The sequence below is a fragment of the Myxine glutinosa genome, chromosome 1 (genome assembly GCF_964187855.1).
Source record: "Myxine glutinosa chromosome 1, kmMyxGlut1.1, whole genome shotgun sequence".
NCBI classification, from domain to species: domain Eukaryota; kingdom Metazoa; phylum Chordata; class Myxini; order Myxiniformes; family Myxinidae; genus Myxine; species Myxine glutinosa.
The window spans coordinates 125,622,176-125,647,393 of record NC_136261.1 but is presented as its reverse complement, the minus strand read 5'-3'; the positions used below and the strand labels follow the sequence as shown (position 1 = coordinate 125,647,393).

Below are 25,218 nucleotides of genomic sequence, written 5' to 3'. Positions count from 1 at the left end.
GGAGTGGTGGCTTTACGAAATTCTGGCATGAAACAGCGTGCTATTGCTCGGCAGTATGGCATCACTCAAGGTCAGGTGTCAAAGATCCTGAAACGAAATTCTCAGCGGGGTTTCCCTACTCCAATACCGAGGCCAGGACGTCCACGCAGAACCACAAGGAGAGATGATCGCCAGCTGCACCGGTTAGTCTGCAATGGCCGTACCAAGTCAGCTAATCGGCTTAGGGCTGAGTGGCAGCAACTGACAAATGTGCCTGTATCCAGAAGGCTAGTCAACCAACGACTGGTTCAGGCAGGCTATTGTGCCAGGCGTCCCCTGAGAAAGCCACGCCTGACCAGACAACACAGCCAGCGCCGATTGCAGTGGGCCAGAGAGCACCGTCAATGGCAGCCAGGACAATGGAATCACGTGACCTTCAGTGACGAGTCTAGATTTCTGGTCTATCGTCAAGATGGCTGCGTCCGAGTGTGCAGACAAGTGCATGAATCCCACAACGAAGATTGTATAGTGCCAAGAGTCCAAGCTGGAGGTGGTGGGGTGACCGTTTGGGCTGCTTTTCATGCAGGGGGCAAAACTTACCTGGTTGTTCTTTTTTTTTTTGTATACAAGATCGAGGCTCGTGAAAGAGCGAACATTAATCACACAGAAAGACAAACAGACACATAAAACAAATAACATCGGGAGCGGTAGACAAGATGGGGAGAGAGGGGGAAGGACACAAACACAACATTTGAGAGCAGGGACCGAGAGACATGGAGACATCGAGAGATCTGTGGGAGGGAGAGGGCTTTGGGGGGAAGGCATGTGAAGGGGGGGGGGGGGGGGTGGGAAAGGTATAAACATATGGACACTGCCAGGACTTCCAGGAAAGAAGTTGGAATTTCAAACAAGGTGGATCTGGGGTGAATTAGTGGGGGTAGAAAAGATCAAGGTTTTGGATGGGGGAAGATAAGAGATGGTGGTGAACAGCTGTTTTAAAGACCTGGAGGGAGGAGTGGGATTGAAGGGAGTGTGGGAGTTTGTTCCAGAGGCGGGAGAAAAGAGGAATGAAAGAGTGAAGGTGAGCAGAAAGCCGAGATTTCGGCAGTTTAACCATCAGAGGGTTGCTGGCAGATCTTGTGCGACCTGTAGGAATATTTGGGGGACAGAGCACAGAGAGAGCTGGGGGAGCAGGGCCGGAGAGGAGTCGGTAGAAGACAGAAAGACCACCTACCTGCCTGCGGTGAGTGAGTGAAAGGCCCTCAGAGGTAGCTTCATCGCGGGAGATTCCAATGATTTTGAAAGCTTTGGATTCAACAGCGTGAAGCCGGGCCAGGTGTGAGGCAGGAGCACCAGCCCATAGGGGAGAACAGTATTCCATTGAGCTGCGGATGAAAGCCTTGTATGTGGTGAGGAGCTCAGGTTCAGAATGGAAACCTGAACCAGTTCAAGTTCAGGGTCATTCTGGAAGAAACATTGCTTCCATTTGCTCGTGCAGCCTTTCGAGGAAACTTTGTCTTCCAAGATGACAATGCACGGCCTCATCATGCTCGCATGATCCAACACTTTCTTGCTGACCGTGGTGTAGAGCATATGGAGTGGCCTGCCATGTCCCCGGATATGAATCCGAAAGAGAACTTGTGGGCAGAATTAACGCGTCAAATCGACAACTTGGACGAGCAGCCTACTTCTGTGCATGAATTGCAGCAGGCTATTGTCACTGCATCGCAAGCGATTCCTGTCCAAACCTTGGCAAATCTCGTGAACAGCATGCCTCGACATGTACGTGCTCTCCTGAATGCTCGTGGGAGTTACACGAAGTACTGAACTGTAATTTTACTGTCCGTAATCCCAGTCATAATTTAGCTTTTGTTTTTGTTGAAATTTTTTTTTGGCTAATGTGCAAAATAAAGAGATACTTCTGGAAAACGTACAGAAGTTTAACACAGTACTGTCCATGAATTGAGTTCGATATCAGTTTACATCACTTTCAAGGATCAATTTATTTACTTCAAAATGTCAAATGTGGTTTTTGTTTCTTTTAAAGGTCACATTAACAAAATCTAGAATAATTTCAACATAATTCCAATGAACTTTTGGTTCTAAGTCATCTTGAAAAGTAAGTTCATCCCCACAAAAAAAATATTCCATATTAAATGCCAAGTCTGTATATGAATAAAGTATACGACATCTATAGTCATTCATAAATCTCCCGCATACGGCATATTAGTTCCGTTTCGTATATTAGTTAATTTAGCTCCGTTCCGTTTGACCAACAGAGTTCGTTTCGTATGATACAGCGAACCGTATATAAGGCGTATCCTCATTGGCTCTCGCTCAAATGGCACATCCAATCAAATACCACGAAAGAAAATATAAATGGCGTCGAATGTCAGACCCCGGATATAAACAAAAACAATTTGCAAACGCAGCAAAAAGTATTAATTTGAGGGAAACATGCATTTTCAACAGAAAAAAGTCGATTTTAAACGAAAGTGGAGGGCAAAATCTATCCAGACTACCGGGCTGGCAACTCAATAAAGATACCAGCCCGGGACAAAAGTTACCAGCCACGGGCTGGCGTTAATTTCGCACACTGCCCGACTGGGCCTCCGTCCCTTCGCGCGGGCCGCCTCACCGGCTCCTTATCGCTTCATCGACTCTTCCATACGGCCAGGTCACGGTGGGTGTATCACTGCCGCCCCGCATGGATTCTTCCCTCAGAGCCCACCTCCGCGCGGGCCGCCACACCGGCTCCTCACCGGTCGTATAGCTCGGTGGGCCGGTCGTATCGTCCACGATTCCATCTTCTCCGATGAATCTAACAAACAAATATATTTTGTATCGATATTCTTTCAGCAAAGTGAACTGAGACCGGTAACTGCATGTAATCTGAACGCTGGAGAGCAAGCCGAATGAAGCGGGCGCCTCCCAACTATGGCGGCGTCTATAGAGGGCGCCCATCCATTGAACCCTCCGTCGGATCGGTCTATAGAGAGAGCTGGGGGAGCAAGGCCGGAGAGGAGTCGGTGGAAGACAAAAGTCGGTAGAACCAGCCTGCGGTGAGCGAGTGAAAGGCCCTCAGAATCAGCTTCATCGCAAGAGATTCCAATGATTCTGAAAGCTTTGGTTTCTACAGCACGAAGCCGAGCTAGGTGTGAGGTAGGAGCACCAGCCCAGAGGGGAGAGCTGTATTCCATCAAGGTGCAGATGAAAGCCTTGTATGTGGTGAGGAGCTCAGGTGTGCCAAGGAAGGACTTCACACAACGGAGGATGCCCAGTCGGCGACTGGCTTTGGAGGCCAGCTTGGAAATGTGGTTTTCCCAGGAAAGATCATGGCAGATAGTGAGCCCCAAAAGCTTGAGTGACAGAACTTCTTGGAGAGAATTGTTGAGAACATTTAAACACACCACACAAACATCAAGTCTTTTTGCAATATACAGAGTATACTTTTTCACCAAGTATTATGTGACTACATCTGAGTGAGGCTCTGCCCACCAAGACTCTAACCCTGTCTGTGAATAAGATATCTAAAAAAAAAAGAAATGAACGTATTCAGACGAAATTTGGGGGAGAGGTTGTATATGTGACAAGCACGAATTGATTAGATTTTGGTGAAGATCCGTTTTTAAAGGCAATAGATTTTTTGTCCTTTTTTCTCAATGGTGAAAAATCACTTTAAAAATTCTCGGATTCGAATTGGCTCCAAAATTGAATCAATTCTTCATTGCCACACACTCAACCTGTCTACCAGGTTTCGGCCGAATCCGTCCACAACTTTTTGTGATATTCTTCTCAAACAAATAAACAAACAGACTTTGGTGGCAGAGGTAAAAAGCAAAATAAGACCATTATCAACAGTAGAGCGAAGTCGGCGGCACGCCATCACAAATCCCCACGCTTCCCACCTAAAGCAATCTTTAAAGATGGCAAAAAGTTCCACCAGGAATGACCCAATATCAATTTTGGGTTTAAAAAAACAACCCTATACCTGGGCCATAAACCAGAGGTCAAATGCAAAAAAATTGTTACATATTTCATGGGTCTCCCAAAGTTGATTTGATATACAAAGTTTCATTAAAAAATGTTTAAAAATGTCCCCCAATTGCATTTTTGGTATTTTACCTTTTGATCCCACTCCAATGCCACAGGGTGTGGGTCCAATAATGATGCTACTGGTGATCAAGTGCCAAGTTTGTTGAATTCTGCACAACTATTTAGGTCTTAGGAGGAGATATCGTGACGGACGGACGGACAGACAGAGACAGCAGATTCCAATATCCCCCCGCTTGTATTTTTTTTTACACATGCAATCTATTAAACAGGAATTTAATTTAAAATTTAAAACAGGAAACATGCAATCTACCGTATACAACTATCGTATACGAGTGAACATGCCAACCTCTATTCCACCACATACAACTTACTAAGGCCTGTGTGCACAATGCAAATTCGCTTCACAAAAATGCTAAATCTTTTGGCCACGTTTAATTGCACATTTTCATACATGCATTGAGCAACTTTTTAATTGCATGTCATTTATTTACACTTTTTTAATGCTCAACATGAATGCTATGCTGCAGAAAAGTTGCACTATATTTACAGGCCTTGACGAAGGATATTCATAAGAAAGGGAAACTCCATTTTATCATCCAATCAGGTTTTAACAAAATGTAAATTTTCACACAAGTGAATGAATTGAGCAGTGAAAACTTCAAATCAATCAATCTTCAAAGTTTCTGAATTCAAATTGTTGAGGAATGGGACTGAAGACCTTTTGACTTGGATTCGGCTTGCTGGGATTCTCTAAATTACTGCTATACATCTGGTGAGTAAGAAATGTAAATACACAACAGTTTTAAATGGATTAAAGAAAGTTGTTCGTAGTCTGTGCCATACCCTCTCCAACCCCCCAAAAACAACAACTAATGGACCTTTGATAATACAGATAGTTGCAATACACAATCATTGCTTGGCAGGAGGGATGACCACATAATACAGGATTTACTGAAATAACATTCTTGATAAAAAAGAATCCGAAAGCATTTGGGCATTTCGAGAAGGAATATCGAGTTGTTCCATCCTTGTTGCAGGCAACATTTCAGTTCTCCAGTGCCAATGTTCTCCAGTGCAGGAACTCACCGACTCACAGAGTGGGATTAAATATCCTTTTTGTGCTTGTGGCCTCGCTCTATCACAAGTCCAGGAGCTGTTTTGCCATTGGGTCGTTGTCTTCTTGAAGTGAGGTTCTCGCCACCATTCATTGATGGTATGAGCAGGAAGAAGGAACCGTAAATAACTCCCAAGGCACAGTAAGCAGATGTGATAAGGAGAGGCAGGAAGGGTAGGGCACGGCTCCAGGTAAAGACGGGTGCCACGTGTGGAAGGAAGGAGAGGGGGGCAAGCCCAGCTAGATAAAAGCACTCCGCCCAGCTCAACAAGGGGCCACCAGACCTGTAAGCAAGGTGGGATCATGATAAGTTCCTTCACTGTTATCATAACACTTCCCCACAATATGAAAATGCAGCAGTCATTCAACATGACGACGATTAAAGAACAATAAACCGCAAAACTGTAATAAAATGGCAAATTGGATGGTGAATAATTCTTGCCTGTGCAGGTGTGTGAGGGACCAGTAGCTATATAAAGAGAACATAAGGGTTAGGATCATCTTCACTGGTAATTCTGTGGAAGCAGATGGAAGGGGAACAACAATTTTTGAAAAGCAATTACAAGTTCATCATGCACATTGGTGAATGGGCAGCGACTTATCAATTGCCAGTGACTGGCTTCTATGACGAGGAAGCGATCCATCTATCATGCTTTTTCAACTATGAGGGAGTTCAGGGCTTTTTCTATATGTTCTCCAAGAAATCTAACAATAGTAATCTAAATATCAGGAAAAGCATGAGAACCAAGAAGTCTGTTTTTTGTTCGCCAACTCTTCCTCTAGTTTTTGGTAGATCTTAATCAAACTTGGCATGTGTATTCAGGATCATATATGCATGGGGATGTACGAAGGGGCTCCATGTCACGATCCCCCGGTGTATTCGTGACAAATATCAAAATCTCACTGAGAGCCATGTCGGTATAACGCACGACTGTATAGGTGGTCTCAGAACAACAAATATTTTACAACAATATCAAATGGAAGAAAAGTTTCGGAGTGTTGCAAGATGAAAGCCTCACAATTCCAGCAAGGCAAAAGCCGTTAAAAAAAGTTTTGAAGGTGATGAAAAATAGATGTGGCAAACAATGGTGTATTTTTAGCCGCGTCGCAGACGCTGCTCATAGAGTGCCCTCTGCTGTTGTTGTTGTTGTTCTTCTTGTTCTTGCAGAGAAGACAAAACCTCAAAGCTCCACCCATTCTGGGAACCATAGCTAAACCCATTCTGGGAGAGCCTTCATATAAACAAATATCCACCATTTTATTAACTCGCATAGCTTTGAGGCCTGTTTTGTAGGCCCGTGGTGTCTTCCTCTCTCACACAGTTTTATTTCAAATCAAATTCGATATATCATTTCATTTTTCACAGTCGCTAACATAGTTTTAGACTCGGTTGAAAAAAAACGGGAAGAAAATCCGAATGAAAGTTGTCCTTTATAGACCGAAATGAATTCTCAAAGGCCTGTAACTTCAAGTCCATTGACATATATATATTTTAAATCGCGGCATGGTCAGTCATACACCGCCCGAAATAACAGACGGGAAAATGCCGAGATATATATATTTTGTTTAAATCGCGGCATGGTCAGTCATACACCACCCGAAATAACAGACGGGAAAATGCTGAGATATATTAAAAATTCGTCCATTTGATGACAATCGTCACGATGAAATATTTAATTTATACGTCGTCACAATAATGTGGAGAGAGGGGCATAGCTTCGTTCACGTGTCGCCACACACGGGAAATTGCCGAGATATATATTTTTTAAATCGCGGCATGGTCAGTCATACACCGCCTGAAATAACAGACGGGAAAATGCCGAGATATATTAAAAATTCGTCCATTTGATGACAATCGTCACGATGAAATATTTAATTTATACGTCGTCACAATAATGTGGAGAGAGGAGCATAGCTTCGTTCACGTGTCGCCACACACGGGAAATTGCCGAGATATATATTTTTTAAATCGCGGCATGGTCAGTCATACACCGCCTGAAATAACAGACGGGAAAATGCCGAGATATATTAAAAATTCGTCGCCACACACGGGAAATTGCCGAGATATATTTTCACTTTGCACAAAAATAACATCAAGTAATCGAATCAATAGGAATGTCCTGTGCCTAATCCTATAACATCGACGTTATAGGCAACGCTGCATCTAGGCATTGTGTAACATCGACGCGGCTTTTGTTTTAATTAAAACTTTTTGTACTTGTTTATAGAACAAATACATCATGAAGTACACTGTAATCGTGTAATACATTCTGCCAACTTGCTACCATCCTGATTTAACCAAGAATGCATTAACCATCGATGTCGCTTCCGATATAACTTGCTCAGTTTAGACCCCAACTCCTTCAATGTCATGCATACATCGCCTGTATGGTGTCCAGGTACATTTGTTAGTAATAATAACGACAACACGGCTGGCTTACCAGGTAGTGTGTGGATGAGCGGAAGCAAGGCAACATGGCCAGGCAGAGAGATGAGCAGGAAGACGTGCGCGTCTGCCCGGCTTTGTATGGCCAGAATGCTGCACAAATAGAAACGTTGGCACATTAAAATTACCATTCCACTTCAAAACAAAATTGGAAACACAGTTTACTCTAAACCAAGAGAAGCAAAATAATATAACATACACAAACTAAGAATCCACAGTGTCTGTCCACTTAGTCTTGTCTCTCACTGTGCCACAAACGCAGCAGGGCGTGCTTACAATCACCTGGCCTAGCCGCTAGGATCGTTCTTAGAGTCTCAAATCTCATGTGCTTGCCTGGTAATTGGATTCAGGAAACTTTACAACTGAATAAAACTTTAATAAGGCGTTGTTGTGTGAGAGAATAAAAAGTTAATTTTGGTAGTTTATAAACCTTCACCTATCCAGTAGACACACTTAGCTTTGAGCACTAGCTTGGCTTTTATTCTAGGCCCAATTATAAACCGCCAGATCAAGCTTGAAGTTTTTGAATTTCAATTGAGAATGAATGATCGTTTCCACACTTCCAACATTTACATCCGATTCTTACACAATTTAATGTATATACCGGTAGTAATAGTTGATGCTGCAATATTAGCTAAGTAATAAGTTCAATCTTTAATGCTCAAGATCATGAAGTTACAGACATTTTTGAACTCGCGCAACTACAAGGAACATGAACCACCACATTGTGAAGAAGTTTTCCCTTCAGCTGGTTTGATATTCTCCTTTCCAAGGACGTTAATGATGCACCGCAGTTCCACAGCACACGTGACTGTTTGCTGCCATCTTCATTTTACCAAGAATGCTTTTAACATCGATGTCACTTCATGTATGACTTGCTCAGTGTAGACTCTTAGGGGTCCAAAAGGGTGTAAAGGTATGAAGGGTTTAAAGTAGACCATATAATTACACAAAATTTGATGATGGAACTTTTATTTTCACATTATCGAATAAAAAGTCCACATCGCCTTTGAATGGTGTTGATAATCATCCCTTCTGGAGAGAAAAGATGAGAATGCACGGTTCTAGCGACTTGTTCCATGTGTTGATCCAAAATCCGATATTTTCCAGATCCGTTGAAGGGGAAGCAGCTACTGCTAATCTGTAGTTGGAATGGGGTACCTTTTGACAAAAAGGGCATTTTCAAGGGCAATACCTTAACATAGATATAGATAATTGATGTACATGAAGAGCAGAACAGGGCTCGTTATGCTGTCTTGGGGAACTCCAGCCTCCAATGAACGAATAAATGAAAACAACATCATTCAGCAATGCTTTGATTGCATGTGTGGAGGAATTTGGCAAGATAGGATTGAAGTAAGCCTTGAATGCCATTGGTAGAATGCACAGAACAGTATGCCAGACAGTATCAGACAGGCTGACCAGGTGTCCGGTATTTTATGGGATCGTCCTGTTTTTTACCCAAATGACCCACGTCCTGTTTCAAACCTTCACAGAACGCCATTCGTCCCGTATTTTTCGTCCTCCGAACAATATTTGAAAAGGGGCATGCAGGAAAGGCGGCAGGCATGCAGCACTAGCACGTACGCTTCCATCATGGCAACAATATGCCATCTATAAGGCCAAGCAGCAGCCGGAAACGAAACACTGTCATGGCGTCATGGGACGCGTCACACGGGACTGGGAGTGATGAAACTTTGAAGGGCCAAAGTTCACTGAAAAAGAGGAAGGCGACCACAAAAAGGATGTGTGTCTTTCATGACGAATGGCTGCTATCCACCAGTTATGACTGGTTGATGAAGGATAATGAAAATTGTCATGGAGCTTACTGTACAGTTACAGAATGCTCATGGAGATTGTCCATTTCACACGGCGGCTTATCCGATGTCAAGCAGCATGGTGCAGGAAGAACACACAAGTCTAAATTGATATTACCGCATATCAAGCAGCATGCTGCAGGAAGCATGCACAACTCAAAATTGATGTTACCGCATATCAAGCAGCATGCTGCAGGAAGCACACACACACACACACACACGTCTAAATTGATGGTCGCCACAACTAGCCAAGGGATCAAAACCTTCTTCACAGTACAAGACTGTGAAGTGGACTGTGAAGCTGGCGGACTTCCTCTCTAGTCGTCGTCAACGTGTGGCCCTGAATGGGTTTCTCTCATCTCCTCTTCCTGTTCAGGCTGGAGTTCCCCAAGGCAGTGTTCTGGGCCCTGTGCTTTTTCTGGTCTTCATCAATGATCTCTCTGACTCTCTTGAAAATCCTCTCTATCTCTTTGCTGATGACTCCACTCTCTGCCGCTCCATTCCTCTTCCCTCAGATCGGCAGTCTGCAGCCTCCTCACTCTCTGAAGACTTGGACAAAATCACAGACTGGTCAAACAAGTGGAACATGTCTTTCAATCCTGACAAATCTCACACTCTTACTATGTCTCTCCGAAAAGATCGACTGGACAACCCTCCCATCTACTTTCTCAACAATCCTCTCCAAGAAGTTCTGTCGCTCAAGCATTTGGGTCTCACTATCTGCCATGATCTTTCTTGGGAAAACCACATTTCCAAGCTGGCCTCCAAAGCCAGTCGCCGACTGGGCATCCTCCATCGTGCGAAGTCCTTCCTCGGCACACCTGAGCTCCTCACCACATACAAGGCTTTCATCCGCAGCTCAATGGAATACTGTTCTCCCCTATGGGCCGGTGCTCCTGCCTCACACCTAGCTCGGCTTCACGCTGTTGAAACCAAAGCTTTCAGAATTATTGGAATCTCCCGCGATGAAGCTATCTCTGAGGGCCTTTCACTCACTCACCGCAGGCAGGTAGGTTGTCTTTCTGTCTTCTACCGACTCCTCTCCGGCCTTGCACTCCCAGCTCTCTCTGTGCTCTGTCCCCCAAATATTCCTACAGGTCGCACAAGATCTGCCAGCAACCCTCTTCTGGTGGAACTGCCGAAATCTCGGCTCTCTGCTCACCTTCACTCTTTCATTCCTCTTTTCTCCCGCCTCTGGAACAAACTCCCTCACTCCCTTCAATCCCACTCCTCCCTCCAGGTCTTTAAAACAGCTGTTCACCACCATCTCTTATCTTCCCCCATCCAAAACCTTGATCTTTTCTACCCCCACTAATTCACCCCAGATCCACCTTGTTTGAAATTCCAACTTCTTTCCTGGAAGTGTCCATATGTTTTATACCTCTCCCACCGCCCCCCCTTCCCATGCCCCCCCCCCCAAAGCCCTCGCCCTCTCTCAGATCTCTCGATGTCTCCATGTCTCCATGTCTCTCGGTCCCTGCTCTCAAATGTTGTGTTTGTGTCCTTCCCCCTCTCTCCCCATCTTGTCTACCGCTCCCGATGTTATATGTTTTATGTGTCGGTTTGTCTTTCTGTGTGATTCATGTTCGCTCTTTCACGAGCCTCGATCTTGTATACAAAAATAAAATAAAAATAAAAAAAGACTTCAGAAGCAGAAAAGGTACCCTGAATAATAAACATTCCAAAGAAAGTTTGGTAATTATTTACATTTTCACGTAAATATGTTGTGATTCTCATTTTCTCATCAGACTTTAAAAGATGAACTTCCAGCATTTTTCCAACTTTTAGTGCAAGTTTCCATTTGGAAACACGTTGTTTTCACGTTAATAGTTGAGCAGAACATAGTTATTTCAGAGTAAAGATCGAATTACCAAAAACTTTTTGCCTTAACATGTAAATATGGTGATGCTTATCTATTTGATGGAACAGCAAAGAACCCGATGGACGGGATCATTCCCACACTTTTATAATGTCCCCTCCCTACACCCTGAACCGCCAGAACTTCTAATGTGTTCTAAAGGGTAATTCCAAAGGGTTCAAAAGGGTAATTCTATAGGGTTCAAAAGGGTAATTCTAAAGGGTTCTAAAGGGTAATTCTAAAGGGTTCTAAGGGGTAACTGTAATGGGTTCTAAAGGGTAATTGTAATGGGTTCTTAAGGGTAACTGTAATGGGTTCTAAAGGGTAACTGTAATGGGTTCTATAGGGTAAATCTAAAGGGTTCTAAAGGGCAATTGTAATGGGTTCTAAAGGGTAAATCAAAATGGTTTTAAAGGGCAATTGTAATGGGTTCTAAAGGGCAATTGTAATGCGTTCTAAAGGGTAATTGTAATGGGTTCTAAAGGGTAATTGCTTGAATGTCCCAAAAAAAATTTCCTCGGACCTGGTCACCCTGGTATCAGATGTCCATGATATTAAAGACAACCATCACCTGAGGTAAATGAATGAATCCAGATTATGTGGCCCTCTTTAAACCAAAGCTAACACCTATGCCTGAAGGACTTTTTGGAACATCTATAAACAAATAATTATTAAAACAATCCACCCATCGTTTCTCATGGAGGAGATAATTGACCTGCATGGCAACAACAGTCGTCCGTTAACGAAACTTCTGCACAAAGCTTTTGACACACCTGAGAGGGAGAATTGGCAAAAGTATGGCTTTCTCATGCACATGCCAGCCAAACAAGAAGACAGAGAGAGCACAGGCCGCCGTGGCTCTGACGCAAACAAGACCTTCCCGCCGAACCCACCACATCCTGTACAGGGATGGCTGATGATAATAGAAAATAAAAAAAACATGTAATCGTAAAATAAGCTATCAACAAACCTTTAATATTCATTCTGGGCCCAAGGGGAAAAAACCGATATCAAAAAGAAGAGAGGGAATTACGTATGAAAACGAAAACAAAACCCAGCTTACCAGCATTGCGAGGATGGAGAACAATAACGAGATGGATGGACTAATGGATGGCAGCACAAGATGTGATGCCTCACCAACCAAGCCACCTGTCATGGCAGCATGAGGATGTGAAGTGGAGTCTAGCAGTCCAAGTCTGGAGCCTAAGGAGGTAAGGAAAGGGACATATTTACATGGATTTGCATACTGCTGTCCTCCTTTTTATACAGTGTGAAGATGTGCATAGACAGGAAGAAGGATGCTTAACTTGGAACACAGGGACCTTCAGCAGTGGAATGCTAGGAATGTTTGAGTTATTTCGAGTTATTTGTTAGAATATGGCCTGAACTACCAAACACACTTCTGAAACATTGACACCATGGGAGCTTTTCAAAACAAAAGACAGGGTGCCACCCATTCCTGAAAATAAACCAACAGTTTGGGCAGTCTCAATCACCACCTCATGGCTAGGATTTTAAAAATCACCTATAGATTAACAGCCCCTTTAATTTTATTGTGATAATTTGCCTTATGGTATTAGTCATCAAAAACACCAAATGTCACTGACTTTGCCACCTCAGGATCAGTTTTGACTTGATTTCTAACTTTTGCCATCAGCGATCAACACCACATCGTTGGAATTAGTGGTGGGGAAAACAATTCACGGAATGCTGGTTAATTGCAAAGGCCTGACAGACCCGTGCCATGATTATCAAGGTATGGTTGAAGGGAAGACTAGGAAAACCAGTAAGCACCCATTCTGGCACTGCCGAAAAACCCTCTACCAAAGGGTTAAATCACAAGCTTCTCCTCATCAAAAGAACACCCCAATTTACTGCTCATGTACATCATCGCAGTGTTGCAACAGCATTGAGCTGGCATTATTACGCTGATTAGACTCTTACGAGACACAATAATGGCATCAACTTTGCCATCCTCCTTCCAGGTTCCACACCGAGCCAAAGACTCATGGATAAGTTGGTAAAACGAGCATGTGTTACAAATAAAATCTACACAGCAAATAGCAATAAGAGACCATTTGCATCACAAAAGCAGCATTTCAATGTAACAAACAACAAAATAAATAAATAAAATAATACAAAGCAGGGTGGATGACTCGAGTGAAGTCGATGGCGTGCCATCGCAAATACCCATGCTTCCCACCTAAAGCAAAGTTGAATGATGGCAAAAAGTTCCACTAGGAATGACCCAATATCAAATTTTGAGGAAAAAAAAAGTTCAGTTTTGACCCCTGTGGCCCAAGTCCCCAACCCCTGGGGCATGAACCCGGGGGTCAAATCCCAAAAGATCGTTTCATATTTCATACATCCCACAATGGTGATTGCATTTACAAAGTTTCATGAAAAAAATGTTTTAAAATGTATCCATAATTGAATATTTCAGTCTTTAAACTTTTCATTCTGCTACAGTGGGTGGGAGCAAAGTGATACTGGCCTTGCACATTCTTGCCGTGTGATGATAATAACTACCAAGTTTGGTGCCTTCTCACAGTAACCTGTGTTATACACTTGGTTTCACTGTTTACTTGTCGTGGCATGTAAAGTGGTGGCATGTTAACATATGTGGTATCATTAACAAGCATACTTATTGTGGCGTCAAAGGTGCTGCAAAGAGGGACTCCTGTTATTACAGACATTTGATGTCCAGTCCACAAAATGCACATTTTCGTTGAAACAAAACTCCTCTGTATTACAAGGAGATTAGGAGACATTTGTGATTTTGCAAAAAATACAAAGAGAACAGAAGACAATGGAAACAATTAACACAGTTAATGTGATATTAAACTGGAATCGCAACCATATGCTCAGATAGTAATGGCCAAACATGCCAACTTCTCTCCATTCTGCACGTTGAATATAACTATGAACATTAACACCATGAAATGGCATCAACTACAACATCACAAATGAATCAGAACATACCAAGCACGGCTACACCTTTGTCGACTGTGTTGTAAAGCGCCCAGGCGTTGGCAGCCCAGTAAGCATGGCACAAACCTCGGCCAAACGGAAACAACCGGCTGAGCACCAGTGGCAACTGTCCCTGGAAATAAGAAAGGAAAGAATATATAAAGGCAGTGGAATAAATGCACAGCAAAAAAATCGAATCGGCTTGTTCCTGTTGCCAAACCAACTCATTTACAACGTTTTCTCACAATCCATCCACAACTTTTTGAAACATCATGCTATGTATAGTTAGTTTTTGGGGCCTATCACTCAATGGTGAAGAATCACTTTAAAAATCCTCGGATCCGGATCTTCACCAAATTTGAATCAATTAGTCCTCGTCACACACCCCACCCGTCCACCAAGTTTTGTCTGAACGTGTCCACAACTTTTTGAGATATCCTGTTCACAAACAGACAGACAGACATACAGACAGACAGGGGTGAAAACTTAACCTCCACCCACCTTCCGTGGCGGAGGCAATTACTCCAGTCATGAATGTTCATATAATAGTGCCTTGTTGAAGAAGGCTGACTATCAGTGTGCCGTGTGCCCCTGACTTGGGAAATGAAGCTGTGCTGTTTCACTGTGCTATTATATTCTCCTCGACGCATTTGTGATGTTCGCACTTGCAAACCAAAAAATCACAATACATAATCACATTTAATCAAAATCATCTGTCCACAACTTTTTTAGATATCATGCTTTGTATCGTTTTGGCCCTATCTCCCATTGGTGAAGAATCACTTTAAAAATTCTACAAGCCGGACCCGGATCTGCATCTTCACCAAAATTGAATCGATTCTTCCTCGTCACACACACAACCTGTCCACCAAGTTTCGTCCAAACCTGTCCATAACCTTTTGAGATATCCTGCTATATATGTTGGTTTTAGCCCTATCACTCAATGGTGAAGAATGACTTAAAAAATTAAATAATTCTCATATCCAAATCCATATTCAGATCTTCAGCAAAATCGAATCGAATCGTCCTTGTCAGAAACCCACCCTGTCCGCCAAGTTTCGTCCAAATCCGTCAATAACTTTATGAGATATCCTGCTATGTATCGTTTTTGGCCCTATCTCCCAATGGTGAAGAATCCCTTAAAAAAAAATTATAGTCGCCGGATCCGAATCCGGATCTTCACCAAAATCTATTAATATCGTTCTTGTCACATATGCAACATCTCTGCCAAATTTCGTCCGAATCCATCCACAACTTTTTGAGATATCTTGTTCACAAAGAAACAGACAGACAGTACAGGGGTGAAAACATAACCTCCACCCACCTTGGGTGGCGGAGGTAATTAATGTACCGTAATTTAGGCTAAAACATTCATTGATATTTAAGTTTCAAGCTTGCTTTGATGGAAAACCCAGTGGAAGAGGAATCTCATTCATTTTAACTTCACGACATTTTTCTACTCCCAATATTGTTGCGTATGCGTATGCCCATCACATTTATCAGTGTTAAACCTGCAGCCATACTTCATTTTGCTCGGAGTAGAGGAGCTCAGTCCTATACGTGCCAGAAGCAAGACAAGACTACACTACACATACTGACAAATCTCAGGTGACATTTTTCACCTGACGACCTGCATCGAGAATTAATAAAAGTAGTCTGTAGTTTAGCATGCCTTCACACACAACCCAAACTTCTGTCCAACGTACGCGATAAATACATCATGCGATAAATAAATCATTAGTTATGTGGTTACCAAGGCTATGAAGGGGCCAAAGGAAACAGCAAAGATGGCAATAACGATGCTGGCAAGTGTCAAAAAACGAAGTGGCAGGAAGGATCGCCATTTCACCTGCAAATCTGGGGGAAGAAAACGGGGAAAATGGTTAACATTTAAGGAAAAGAATAAAGAGATGACAAGAGCTAAGAAAGTAAGAATGACAGAGGATAGATTGTGGATGGAAGGACAGACCTGAGAAACAGTACGAGCAGAGAAGGTGCAGAGTGATAGCAGGTGCCACATACAGGAAGATATGCTTCAGGTTTAGTAGAACAGAAAAGATCAGTGCTCCAGAGAGTGCACGGCCCTGTTGAGAGACATGTGACTCAAGAATGAAGGATGGTAATATAAACTATCAATTACAAAGGATTGACAAGGTAACAAGATAGTTGCTTTGAATAAACAAAAAATAGTACATATATATATATATATATACTAGCTTGGCTCGGTTCGCGCGTCGTGACTGAGGAACGGACTTATTTTAGCTGAGGCTAATGACTGTACCTGAGTTGCTGTGTTGTCATGATTTACACCAATCATAATACAAACAATTACTTTGCACAAATGTATTTGTTGTGTTTGTGATATTACATTTTTATAAGCAATTTAGGTTGAAGATTCAGGTTGAATGTTTTTTTTTTCAAGAAAGAACCCCTCAGCACACACATAGGGGAGGGGTAGGTGCAGACTGGAAGTTTGGGACAATTACACCTCACCACCACGTAATTCAAACCACCTCACCACCACGTAATTCAAAACACCTCACCACCATGTAATTCAAAACACCTCACCACCAAGTAATTCAAAACACCTCACCACCACGTAATTCAAAACACCTCACCACCAAGTAATTCAAAACACCTCACCACCAAGTAATTCAAAACACCTCACCACCAAGTAATTCAAAACACCTCACCACCAAGTAATTCAAAACACCTCACCACCAAGTAATTCAAAACACCTCACCACCAAGTAATTCAAAACACCTCACCACCACATAATTCAAAACACCTCACCACCACGTAATTCAAAACACCTCACCACCACGTAATTCAAAACACCTCACCACCAAGTAATTCAAAACACCTCATCACCAAGTAATTCAAAACACCTCACCACCACATAATTCAAAACACCTCACCACCACATAATTCAAAACACCTCACCACCACGTAATTCAAAACACCTCACCACCACGTAATTCAAAACACCTCACCACCAAGTAATTCAAAACACCTCACCACCAAGTAATTCAAAACACCTCACCACCAAGTAATTCAAAACACCTCACCACCACATAATTCAAAACACCTCACCACCACATAATTCAAAACACCTCACCACCACGTAATTCAAAACACCTCACCACCACGTAATTCAAAACACCTCACCACCACGTAATTCAAAACACCTCACCACCAAGTAATTCAAAACACCTCACCACCAAGTAATTCAAAACACCTCACCACCAAGTAATTCAAAACACCTCACCACCAAGTAATTCAAAACACCTCACCACCAAGTAATTCAAAACACCTCACCACCAAGTGATTCAAAACACCTCACCACCAAGTAATTCAAAACACCTCACCACCAAGTAATTCAAAACACCTCACCACCAAGTAATTCAAAACACCTCACCACCACATAATTCAAAACACCTCACCACCACGTAATTCAAAACACCTCACCACCACGTAATTCAAAACACCTCACCACCAAGTAATTCAAAACACCTCATCACCAAGTAATTCAAAACACCTCACCACCACATAATTCAAAACACCTCACCACCACATAATTCAAAACACCTCACCACCACGTAATTCAAAACACCTCACCACCACGTAATTCAAAACACCTCACCACCAAGTAATTCAAAACACCTCACCACCAAGTAATTCAAAACACCTCACCACCAAGTAATTCAAAACACCTCACCACCACATAATTCAAAACACCTCACCACCACATAATTCAAAACACCTCACCACCACATAATTCAAAACACCTCACCACCACGTAATTCAAAACACCTCACCACCAAGTAATTCAAAACACCTCACCACCAAGTAATTCAAAACACCTCACCACCAAGTAATTCAAAACACCTCACCATCACGTAATTCAAAACACCTCACCACCAAGTAATTCAAAACACCTCACCACCACATAATTCAAAACACCTCACCACCAAGTAATTCAAAACACCTCACCACCAAGTAATTCAAAACACCTCACCACCAAGTAATTCAAAAGACCTCACCACCACGTAATTCAAAACACCTCACCACCAAGTAATTCAAAACACCTCACCACCACGTAATTTAAAACATCTCACAGCCATAAAACACGTAATAAAAACACCTCACCACCACGAAATTAAAACACCTCACCACCACGAAATTCAAAAGACCTCACCACCACGTAATTCAAAACACCTCACCACCAAGTAATTCAAAACACCTCACCACCACGAAATTAAAAACACCTCACAACCATAAAACACGTAATAAAAACACCTCACAGCCACGAAATTAAAAACACCTCACCACCACGTCATTTAAAAACACCTCACCACCAAGTAATTCAAAACACCTCACCACTAAGTAATTCAAGACACCTCACCACCACGTAATTCAAAACACCTCATCACCACATAATGAAAAACACCTCACCACCATGTGATTTAAAAACACCTCACCACCATGTGATTTAAAAACACCTCACCACCACATAATTCAAAATACCTCACCACCACGTGATTCAAAACCACCACAACGTAATTAAAAACACTTCACAACCATGGAAACAAAAGTTTGAGGGAGTCGTTAAGTGACAACACAGACACTGCCCAGATGTGTAGATATATAGATAAATGAATGTATAAATATATATATAGATAAAGTTGCCGTTTTGTCATGGTTTAAACCAATCATAATTCAAACAATTATTTTGCACAAATGTATTTGTAATATACGTGATATCACATTTTATAAACAACTGAAGTTGAAAACTTAAGTTGAAAAATTTTCTTTCCCAAAAAAAATTCCAAATTTTTTTTTTTTAAATGGAAATTTTTTTCCAAAAAAATACCCTTAGGACATACCGACGGGAGAGATATGTGCATACCAGAAGTTTGGTACGATTTCACAAAAGTTTGAGAAAGTAGTTCAGTGACAACACAGACACTGACTGCACAGATATATATATATATATATATATATATATATATATATATATATATATATATATATATATATATATACATCCCTGGGGACGGATTAGCTGAGCAAGCTTAACACTCCGAGGTGTTCAGTCAATGATGGCAGAGTTAATACGTGCGGGGGATGAGGCAGCAAAGTGTAACGAAGCTCTTACCTTCACGGACCCCACTGGACGTCTTCAAACCTGGATATCAACTCAACCCGGCACGAAATTAAAATGTACAATAAAAAGGTTTAATAAAATTAATGCCAGCAAACAAGAAAATGCACGATAAACTCAAACACGACTTTATCTCAACTCTATTTCACCATCTGATTTCATTTTCCATAGTCGCGAAAATGGTTTAAGTCTCAGTCGCAGCAAAAGTCGCAAAAATGCATTCTAATAGCCGTTGAATGTATCTGGTGATGTTTGGACGAGGAGAGAAGGGGGGAGAGGAGAGAGGGTGGGTTCCCCAGTGCCACATATAAAGCGAATCTGGCCATCTTTTGATCTCTCCGTTTCATGACGTCATTGGTAGAGCTGTGTTTTCAGGCGGCATTTTGTCACATATTAAATTACCATTGAGTATTCAATGCTACATATCAGTCGGATTATCACTTATTAGTGTTTTATTGCTTTTGATTGTGATTGAAATGGCTTGTTGTATAGCAGTGGCGTATCATTCACGAGATGGGCAGGAGATGTGATAGTCAATATCATCATTTTAAACTTACCCTGTGCATCGACAAACTCCAATTATGACCTCGTCAATATGTCAATGTGTGTGTGTGTGTGTGTGTGTGTGTGTGTGTGTGTGTGTGTGTGTGTGTGTGTGTGTGTGTGTGTGTGCTCAATTACAAGCCTTAGACCTTGCATATTAAACATAAAATAAAAACTATATATATATCACGATCTCTGCATGATTTTCACATGTACCTCACCACATATTTATTCTTAGATTTGAAAATAAAATATAATATGCCCTTGTAAAGGTAATGCATCATCATGTAATAAGTTAGCAATGAATCAGAAATCAGTTTCCAAAAAAGAGGAGGGGAGAGGCATCATGTTCGAGTCATTAGCTATTGTAATCATTCAAGGCAGAAGGCCCAACCAATGGATGGAATGATGGGTGCTTGGCTAGCACTATGCAACTAGCCACGTGGAAAAGCAGAGGAACATTTACCTGCTGGATCTTAGCCAGTGAAAGTAACAAGACTCCCAGCATAAAACCATTGTATTGGAAGTGAATGTCTGATCATCTCGTCAAGGTGAAATGTCTGGTCACCATTAGTATACACACAAAAATTTACAAGGGTAACCCAAGTTTGACCGGCACTTTCTAAATGTAGAAAAAAGTACAGGGTTGTTGTTCTTGAAGCTGCACCTATTTCTTGAGGTATTCCTCTGCTACATTGACATTGACACCAGCACAATGCCATAGCACATTTATTAAATCAGAGTAAAAATCTTTGGGCTATTTCGCCATTTCAGAACACGTGCTCTGAAATCATTATTTGTAAGCTTGCTTCCATCCAGATATTATTTTGAGTAATAAAGTAATAATGAGGCAGCCTCTCATGTCTGATGTCATGAAACAAAAATAAAAACTACAACTGCACTCTTTGATGTCTCGACGTCACTCGATATCCCTCTGCCCACATTGAATGAATGAATGAATGATCGTTTTAACGAAGATGAACTTTTAACGAAGATCATCATATATAGCCAAAAGATTTTTACTCTGATTTAATAAACGCGCTATGGCATTGTGCAGGTGTCAATGTCAATGTAGCAGAGGAATACCCCTCTGCCCACATTATTAAATCATTATATATACTTGCACCAAGTATGACTTAAATCCCTTCAGCTGTTCTCAAATATCACATTTTTACCCAACATGACCTCTGACCTTTCATTCAGTTGACCTATTATTTCATCATAATGTATATATATATACATAAATATATATATATATATATAGTCATACCAAGTTTCATCAAAATCCCATGACTAGTTCACAAGTTAGTGAAGTAACATAATTTTTACCGAACGAGACTTCTGACCGTTGACCTCTTGACGCCATAAACTAATCCGTTTTCTTTACATCATTATACATATACTTGTACCAAGTTTGACAGTTTCCTTCAGTTGTTGTTAAGTTATCGTGGAAACGAAAACCTTAATTTGTCGAACGAATTACAGACTCGTGGAAACGTGGAATTATCGTGGAAACGAATTACAGACTCTGACCTTTGACATCTTAACCCAAAACTTAAATCAGTTCATCTTTGCATCACAATACATACTCGTACCAACTTTGGTCAAAATCCCAATACTGGTTCACAGGTTATCGCGCTAACAGGATTTTCACCTCACATGACCTATGACTCCGTGATGCCAAATTCTAATCAGTTCATCTTTACCACATTATACATACCTGCACAAAGCTTCCTTCAGCCGGTCTGAAGTTATCGCGGTAACGAAAACCTATTACAGATGCACGGACAGCCAGACAGACAACCCAAAAGCATAATGCCCCTGGCGACCTTGTCGGTGGAGGTATACATAGCAAGAAAGCATTCCAAAATGCAAACCGTGTTCGACAAAAACATGTTAAAAAATAAAAAAAAACAAGAAATATGTAGTGCATAGCACGATACTTGCGAAATCCCTAAAATAAGTTGTTGGCCTATGTTGACCTCAGAAATACTTAGTGGTTGAATTCCGTGACCAGACATGCAAATCCTCTTAAAATTTCAAGTCAATCAGATCAAAATTGAAGATTTTAGAAATTTGACAAAGTTGGTGACTTTTGGCCTATGTTGACCTATTGACCCTTTGACCCCCAAAAAACAATAGGCTTCTTGCTTATGACCAACTCTACCATTTGGTGAAGTTTTGTGAAGATCGGTTGAAAATTGTGACCTGTAGGTGACTGACGTACAGACAAACAGACAGAATAACGCACAAGACCAACCAATATACGTGAAAAATCTTCGATTTTCGCAAGTAATTAAAAAAAAGATGTAAAATACATTATTGTGTTTTCTCCATGTTCTCATAATAAGAGTTTGTTGAAAATTTGATGACAAAAGCTCAAATGGTAAAAAGATTATGGCCTGGACAGCCAGACAAACAGACAAGCAATTGCAAAACCACGTCTCCCGCCATGCGAGCAGACTGATAGAAGAGAAAAACAACAACAATGCATCAACACTGATATATAATCATAATTTGTATATTTGCGACATAATAATTACTCCCTTACTACTCCCTTCTCCTTACTCTACAGGTGAATATGCAACAGCCCAATCCCCTCCACCCCACTGTGCATTTATAATATGCAGATAGTTCCATAGAAGAAATTTTGTCACAGTGATAGAAACACTCCCAATACAGTCTGTCAATTAGGACATTTATGAGACATGAGGATATCAGTTAATTGGCTATGGGAAAGAATGTCTCAAAGACAAAAAATGCATCACAGACCTATGGGTGGCATGAGCGAATAAATTAACAATTTGGAAAAAGGATACGGTCTACTATCAGGAGGCCAACATTCCCCACAAGGAGGATGAATAGCACTTGGGAAGGATGATCCACTGTCCAAGGTTTCCGATGTTTTCCAGCAAATATACCACTCCACCTGTATAAACATACAAAGTTGAGGTGATTTCATCCTTAACTTTTACCACCATGCTTCTATCCCCATCTCATTAAGCCTGAAAATAGTTCATTAACCACAAGCCTGTGAAGTCCAAAGCCTGAGGGTAAACAATGTGTGTACGAGTAGAGTTCGTGTGCAGGTATGTGTGTACATATGTTATAGTGTGTCGGAAAATGTGTGTATAGGTAATTATCCAGAAGATAAACCTGGATATGACGTTTGAGAATTTTAAAATATTAAGTCACATCAATCTCAAAATTGTTGAAAAACCACAGTGATCTGCTTGTTTATCATCACCTTGTAACAATTACGCATTAGCATTTTCACAGATGCAGATTGTTCATGATCACAAACCAAAGTGCAGATGAAAAAGATAAAATAGTATATTTCGAATAAAAAATAATATTTTTCAGTGATCTGACTTCTCATTCAAGGAAAACAAACTTTAGAACGATACTCAAGACAGATTACTTTTATAAAGCAGTTTTATAGATATTTCTACTCAAACAAATACTGGATTTTGTGTGGTTAATGTTCAGCTGTTACAACGTGCTCGTTACAAATTAGGAAAAGTTCACGTTTCCCCAAAGTTCCAAATAATTCCACTTCTCAATCAGATTCCAGTCATATCGACTCATTTTGACTGCCATTTTAATAATAACTGCACAATTAATAGAAAAACACATTATTGCTGACTTCACTTGTTAGTCTTTGAGAAGCATCTTACGACTGAGGGCTTGTGTTGATCTGTGTCGGCGAACAGGTAGAAGAATAGACGGAATCAATGATACATTGGTCTAGGTGTGCTAACCAAAGTGGGAAACAAGGAAAAGCCAACGTTTTGTGCATTAACCCTTCGTTGGGGAAAAAGAGGGAGGTGGGATAGGGGCGAGAGTTGATATAAGGTGGGAAGCGAGTCAGAGGTGCGTGGCTCTGCTACTCCTCAGCTGCTTTGAGACACTCTCATCCTTTCAGTAACACTCCTTAACAACCCACCAAAACAACAGCTTACCACTCACCTCCACTCATTTATTTATATTTTCTTCAACTTGTAGAATCACGTCTCACTATTCCAGTACAGGCTTCAAAAAGGAAGTACACTGCCATCTAATATCATCTTCCATCCCTCCACTCGTTTTATTTCCACTCCCCTTTTACCTTTTAACCCTTCCCACCCCCCTCCTCAATCCCCCCCCTCCCCAACCCTCCTACCACCACCATCTTAATTTAAGGTCTCAGTCTCTCTACTTTCCCAATCGTTCATTTAGTTCCTTGTTTTTGTGCGGTTGTCTTCCCACCGAGCTAGCAGTTTGGATGAGAGGCTAGAGAATTGTTTCTTTCTCCACCTGATATTCTGGGTTTGATTCTCCCAAATGCTCAATCTTGCCAACCTGCACGTGGCAAGCATGGTGAGTGCCACTAACAACCCTCAACACAAGCCTCCATCCTGCATTGGACTGAAATAGCCTGGTTTAAAGTTTAACGTTTTTACGTCTACCCACCAGTAGTTTACCTTTCTATCCACAGTCACCTTGATCTTGTATGTATAAAATCGAATGCAAAAAGGCAAAACTCTCCATAATCAGCAAAGTATGCCATATCTGAAGTTGCCATAACTTTATTGAACCTTACCATCACACTTATCCACACTCTAGAACCCACCTCATACCCCTATCCCCATTTATAAGGGCTGTGCATACTCGCTGGCAGCAAGGAACAGTGTGACGTCACTGGCGATAACTGAGAGCCGATGGAAGAAAATGCCAGCAGGTGTGGGTGGTGATGTCACGCCCAGCTGAACGAGAGATGGGTCAACAAGCCGTGCCGCGTGTGACAAGATCCATTCAAACCAAGCAAATAATGGAGGGTAGTCCAGTGTCCATTGAGATGAAGCCTAAAACACAGGTTAGATTTTGCTCACGGAGATTGCTCCACCAAGGAATTGCATGATAGTGAGAAGAACAGATGAACAGGAAAGGGAGTCAAAGGAGAAATTGGGGTGAAGAAAAGAGTTAGAATACGTGGAGAACAGGACTAAGGAAAGTATTAAAGAGGAAGAAGAGACAGGTCACCAATCAGGTAACTAAAGCCCTGAATGCTGTTGAATATGAACTTTGAGCACAATGAAGCTGCAAATGAGGCCTAGACAAGTACAAAAGTGCACGAGCACGTGCTTATCTTAAATGTCATCAATATCTTCAATATCTATCTGTGAAGAGACATCGTTTTACATTTGTCTTGTTTCTATCCAAGGTTTTGGTTGTTCTGCTTTTGTTTTATTTGTGTAGCCCCCACCTTGAGTGGCCTTCTGGCTTTGTGGC

At 41.6% G+C, this 25,218-nt stretch overlaps 1 protein-coding gene across 3 annotated transcripts in view; it reads right to left on the bottom strand.

Annotated features, from left to right (window-relative positions):
• Positions 1-4,447: 4,447 nt before the first annotated feature.
• The window catches only part of ALG8 (ALG8 alpha-1,3-glucosyltransferase), a 35,799-nt gene continuing 15,028 nt past the window's right edge, over positions 4,448-25,218 (bottom strand). For 2 of the 3 annotated variants that reach the window (XM_068117991.2, XM_078776840.1), the window contains exons 3-13: positions 24,560-24,791; positions 22,767-22,876; positions 20,414-20,481; positions 16,210-16,324; positions 15,994-16,097; positions 14,253-14,373; positions 12,334-12,473; positions 12,044-12,183; positions 7,591-7,688; positions 5,592-5,664; positions 4,448-5,433 (exon numbers count right to left, since the gene is read on the bottom strand). In XM_068117991.2, coding sequence (XP_067974092.1) covers positions 5,139-5,433; positions 5,592-5,664; positions 7,591-7,688; positions 12,044-12,183; positions 12,334-12,473; positions 14,253-14,373; positions 15,994-16,097; positions 16,210-16,324; positions 20,414-20,481; positions 22,767-22,876; positions 24,560-24,564 — 1,269 coding nt within the window. In that variant the 5' untranslated portion in view covers positions 24,565-24,791 and the 3' untranslated portion in view covers positions 4,448-5,138. The remainder of the gene's footprint in view (positions 5,434-5,591; positions 5,665-7,590; positions 7,689-12,043; positions 12,184-12,333; positions 12,474-14,252; positions 14,374-15,993; positions 16,098-16,209; positions 16,325-20,413; positions 20,482-22,766; positions 22,877-24,559; positions 24,792-25,218) is intronic. The other variant, XM_068117984.2, reaches the window with a different exon arrangement.